This window comes from Mus pahari, chromosome 1, assembly GCF_900095145.1.
Source record: "Mus pahari chromosome 1, PAHARI_EIJ_v1.1, whole genome shotgun sequence".
Lineage (NCBI taxonomy): Eukaryota > Metazoa > Chordata > Mammalia > Rodentia > Muridae > Mus > Mus pahari.
Genome location: NC_034590.1, coordinates 90,724,796 through 90,730,337, shown reverse-complemented (window position 1 = coordinate 90,730,337; position 5,542 = coordinate 90,724,796). Strand labels below are relative to the sequence as shown.

The 5,542-nt window shown below is 44.5% G+C and overlaps 1 protein-coding gene across 1 annotated transcript in view; it reads right to left on the bottom strand.

The window, feature by feature from the left end:
• Positions 1–5,542, bottom strand: part of Otoa (otoancorin) — a 79,869-nt gene that overhangs the window by 52,868 nt on the left and 21,459 nt on the right. Inside the window, exon 9 of the mRNA XM_021210191.1 lies at positions 4,751–4,854. Coding sequence (XP_021065850.1) covers positions 4,751–4,854 — 104 coding nt within the window. The remainder of the gene's footprint in view (positions 1–4,750; positions 4,855–5,542) is intronic.

Below are 5,542 nucleotides of genomic sequence, written 5' to 3'. Positions count from 1 at the left end.
TCTCTCTCTCTCTCTCTCTCTCTCTCTCTCTCTCTCTCTCTCTCACACACACACACACACACACACACACACACACACACACATACACACACACTTAAATAAACAAATAGGGTGGGATTGAGGGAGCCTCCTAGCACTGACTTTGGCCTCCACATATACACACACTTGCACCACATGGTATGTGGTGATCCAAGGCATCTTTGGTGTCAGGACTCTGGCATTCCTTAATTCATTCAGCTACCATCTACTGAGTCCCACCTGTGAGACACCACGAGACACACAGGCCACAGCCACAGATATGAGCCTTGCTACCTGACAGTGTGGCCCACAGATCAACATCATCATGGCCTGGAACTTGTTAGGCACTCAGATGATGTTTCAATAATTGAGACCCCAAAACATAGTGATTTGAGTTTAGTTCTTTAGTCAATAATCTGACAGCGAAAAGTATGTTTGCCTCTCTTATTACTACTTCATTTTAATCCAGTTAATAATCATGACTAGCAGGTTGTCATCTTAGTCCCACAATGCACTATATTTGAATGAAACCAAGCTTGCCTGCATGGACCCCAAGTTCCTGGAATCTCTGTTTACCTGGAATGTCTTTCCTTAATTTGTATCTACCTTCAGATTTTTTTCTTCCTTGAAGCCTTTTGTGTGTGTGTGTGTGTGTGTGTGTGTGTGTGTGTGTGTGTGTGTGTGGTGTGTGTATGTGTGTGTGTTTAAGTGAAACTTCCCATTTCCCATATGCTATCCAACTTCTTTTTTTTTGTCTTGTAGATTGTCTGCTTGTTTGCTTTTTTGAAATAATCTCTCACTTCCCTAGCACCCACTGAGCAGACTCAGATCCTTGGGGATGTCTCTCCCTCCCCAGCACTGAGATTATAAACAAACACCATTATGCCTGACTTTTTGCATGAACTTTGGGGATTGAACTCAGGTCTTCATGAGTTACCTTCCAAGTACTTTACCAACTGAGCTATCTCCCCAGCCCCTCAGTTCTGCTTTTGCTTTTGCTGTTTTGTTTTGTTTTGGTTTGTTTTTATTTAGATGATGCTAGGGGTTGAATACAAGGCTTCACACAGGCCAGGCCAGGGCTTAGCCACTAAAAAGCTCTCCACCCTATTTCCCCTTAGTTATAAGGGCTTACTCAGTTGCCCTGGCCGGTCTTGAACTTGCTATCCTTGTGCTGAGCCTCCCATATAGCTGGAGTTGTGCTGTCAAACCTAGCTTGAGTTGTATTTTATCTCCTTAACTGGAAATAATCTCTTTCTCTTGGCAATTTCCAAAGGAGTCTTTGTGTCAATGTGCTCTGGCATCTGAAATCCCCACACCTGTGACATATCAATAGGACTTTAAGAACAATCACAGCCAGGGTCCAACTTCAAGTTTCAATGAGCTGGAACTGGCGGAAGTTGCCCCACCCCCAGGCCTTTGGTACAGATCTTTGCACACAGCATTGTATTGGTGGCATTTGGGGAAAAGGAAGATGTGATACCATATAAATCTGTCACCGAGAACTGCTTAGGAGCTGTGGACACTGGCAGGGTCTGGATAAAATGCACGCGGCAACATTTTCATGGGCTCATGCACAAAACAAAACAAATAGACAAACAAACAAAACCCTGTTATCTCCTCAAGCTAGGGAGTTAGATAGGTGGGGTTTGGGGCTGGGGAGATGGCTCTGTTGGTAAAGTGCTGCCTCAAAAATACAAAGGACCCAAGTTTGGATCCATAGCACCCACAGAAGCATACATCTGTAACCCCAAAATCCAGTGGTAGCAGTGAGGATATAAGTGGATCCCTTACATCCTCATTGGCCAACGCGCTCATTGACCAATCAATCTAGCCAATCAGTGAGCTCCAGGTTTAGTGAGAGACCCTGTCTTACAATAATAAAGAGGAAAGTAGTTGAGGAAGACATGTCTACTACCTCTGGCCATCACACCCATGTGCACACGTGTGTGCGTGCGTACACACACAGAAGTGTGTAGATGTCGCTGTTGACATCTGGAGTGGCTGTTGAAGGGAAGTGTTGCTGCAAGGGCCACCACATTCATTCACCAAGACCCAAGCTGAATTGGCCTTACCCCAACCAATTACAAAGCAGGAGCTGCAGTTCTACAGAACCATGACCCCTCGGCATGCAGTATTTTAATAATCAAAGTTCAGCCCATAAACTCTGGGGAGTTCACGGACTAAAAGAATATAGGGCCCAAACAGAATGAACTTGAATTCAGTGTAATTTAATAATGGAACTTTCCACACATAGGGATTCTAGAAGGAAAATGGGTTCCCAACTAAACTGACAATAAAGGCCTGAGTGGCCTCTTCAAGGTTCTGTGGTGTGAGGCTCAGGCTACCAGAAGCCATGACTGCAGCCAGGCCTAGGGAACTCACCCATGTGTTTAAGACATTGATTATGTGTTGTTTAAAGTTGCTCCCACAGGAAGCTCAGAGATTGATTCCAGGAAAGGACTGGTTGGCACATTCTGTGTCCCTGCCCTGCTGGCTTCCTCTGTGTCCTCCCAAGACAATGAATTCATTCTCACTCCAAATCACTTGAATGTGTCTGCTGTACCTCACCATCAAATGTCTCCCTTCCTGGAGCCTCACAGGATAGGGTCAATCCCTTCATATTCAATTTAATCCAGATGGCATCCATTCAAGAAGTCTTCCCTGATTTCTTAGTTCAGAGATTGGCCAACCCTAGCCCACAGGATGGACCCAGGCCACCCAGTTTCTACATAATCTGAAAACCAAGAACAGTTTTTATATAATTGAGGATAAATTAAAAAGCACTGCTTGGTAAACTATGAATTTTATATGAGTTCAAATATCAATGTCCATGCAGACTTTACTGGAAAGCAAGCCCCCCTCATTCATCCATCATCCGTGCCTGCTTTCAAGATTCAGTGTCTGACTTCAGGTTTAATAAGCTAAAATTGTTACTCATTTTTGGCATGGGTATGTGTGCATGATGTACATGTGTGTTCACATGTATGTGTGGATACATGTGTGTATGCATGTGGAGAAGCTGAATGTGTCTTCCCTGATCACTCTCCATCTTATATTTTGTGGCAGTGGGTTCTCACTTGAACCCAGGACTCATCAATTTGGCTAGTCAAGCTGACCAGCTTCCCCCAGGATGCCCTGTCTTTCTCTCTCCCTCTCTTCTCTGATTCTCTGCAGTAGCATGAAACATAATAGCCCTAGAGCCATGAGCCTCGGGCCCCGTGGAAATACCCAACTCCTTGATTATTACTATAATTATTCTAGTCCCTTATATAAATGAACTAGCATGTGATCAAGCAGTCTGATCCTATAGAAATTAAATGCTTTGAAACACAAGTGACTATCAAACCTCTTAGCACTGTCTCTGCGTCATTTCTAGTGCTAAACACCATGGGAATATTTTACTAATAGTTGTTGTATCACATTGTTCAGGGAGCAAGGACAAGGGAAAAGCTCAGTGCACACAACGAATTGCACATTAGTAAAGTGCTCCTCAAACAAACAAGAAAACCTGGGTTTAATGCCCAGAGCACAAAAACAAAAACAAAAAAACCCTGGCCAAGCATGGTAGCATATGCCTTTAATCCCAGCACTGGAGGAGTAGAAGACAGATCTCTATGAGTTTGAGTTTGAGGCCAGCCTGGTCTACATAGTGAGTTCCAGGCTAGTCAAGGCCACATAGTGAGACCTTGTCTTGAAAACAAAACAAACAAACAGGCAAGCAAACAACAACAACAAATAAAACAGCAAAGAAGCCTAATGTGGCATGGAATTCCAGCACAGGAGAAATGGGACAGATAGATCCTGGATTTGCTGGCCAGCTCGCTCACCTAGCCAGCAAGCCCCAAGTCTCAGTGAAAGATCCTGTCTCTAAAAGGATGGTGATCGGGCTGGAGAGATGGCTCAGTGGTTAAGAGCACCGATTGCTCTTCCGAAGGTTCTGAGTTCAAATCCCAGCAACCACATGGTGGCTCACAACCATCCCTAATGAGATCTGATGCCCTCTTCTGGTGCATCTGAAGACAGCTACAGTGTACTCATGCAGATTAATAAATAAATCTTAAAAAAAAAAAAAAAAAAAAAAGGATGGTGATAGCTTGAGGTATAACAGCTTAGGTTGCCCTCTGATCTCTATACACAAACACACAAACATGCATGCACTCACAAATACAGAGACATACAAATGAACACATATACACATATGCACACACACTCACACACACACAAACTCACATACACACTCACACAAACTCACATACACACATACAAAGAATAAAAGGAAAACCTGAAGCTCTACAGCATTCCCATCTATGCCTTGGTCACTGTGGGACATAAACAAGATTTTAATGCACATCTGTCAAATAAAAGCACCCCAAGGCACCCCAAGGAACCTTTGCTTTGGTTGCCAAGAACCAACAGAAAATGTTCTAACCAAAACTATCTCACTTTAATGCACACATTTTACACATAGAGAGCTTATTCTAAAGGCTCTTATCAAATGTAAGCTGTCACCACAGAACGAGGACATGCAACAGCTACGTGTAAGACAGACACACCCTCATTTCAGAGGCTGATGCCATGGAATGAGGTCCTGGAAGTGTGGCAGAGGGGATGGAGCGAAACTCCTAAAAGCAGTGAAAGCAGCCCAGAGTGGGGGCGTGGAGCGCCTTCTAGAGGATAGAGTTCTCCTAGAAGTTACTCCAACCAACCCCACCCCCTGGTAGGCAGGTCTCACCGGTGACATCGAAGGGCTTCCTCAGGATCCCCGTCATCCATGAATAGAGAGCTCTCTGGGTGTGAGCTGAAGTCTGGTCATAGAGGTCTTTGAACACTGCGGATCTAAGACATACAGACATGGGTGTCCATTAACAATACCCAGGTGAACGCCCACCCTGAAGGAGCTGTGAGGGCACTGTGCCCAGGGCTGCCATGCTGAAACCCTCCACATGCCTTTGCTGCATTGACTGTTTTCCAAAGAGCATGTGGATCCTGCCTCCTCAGCTCTTAGTTCCTTTTGTATATGTGTGTGTGTGTGTGTGTGGTAGATTTTTGAGATATAGCTTACATGCCCTATAATGTTCCGATTTAAAGTATATAATTCACCAGCACTCCCAAAAGCAGAATCAGGAGAGTCAGGTCAAGATCAGTCTTGAACTCACAACAATTTTGAGGCTAGCCTGGACTGCATCAGACCATGTCTCAAGAAAATGAAGTCATGGTATTGTCAAGAAAATAGGTAAAACTAGAAAGTATTGTCTTTTGTGAGGTAACTCAGGCTCCAAACGCAGCATGCACAGAGCTTAGCTTCTGACTTTTACATAAGTGTTGTGTGAGAGTGGGTGTGTGAGAGCTGATCTTGGCTGATAACCTGATTACATCTGGAATTCACTAAAACCCACCATCATCAACACTTCCTGCAGCAGCTGGGCAGTGGTGGCGCACACCTTTAATCCCAGCACTTGGGAGGCAGAGGCAGGTGGATTTCTAAGTTCGAGGCCAGCCTGGTCTACAGAGTGAGTTCCAGGAC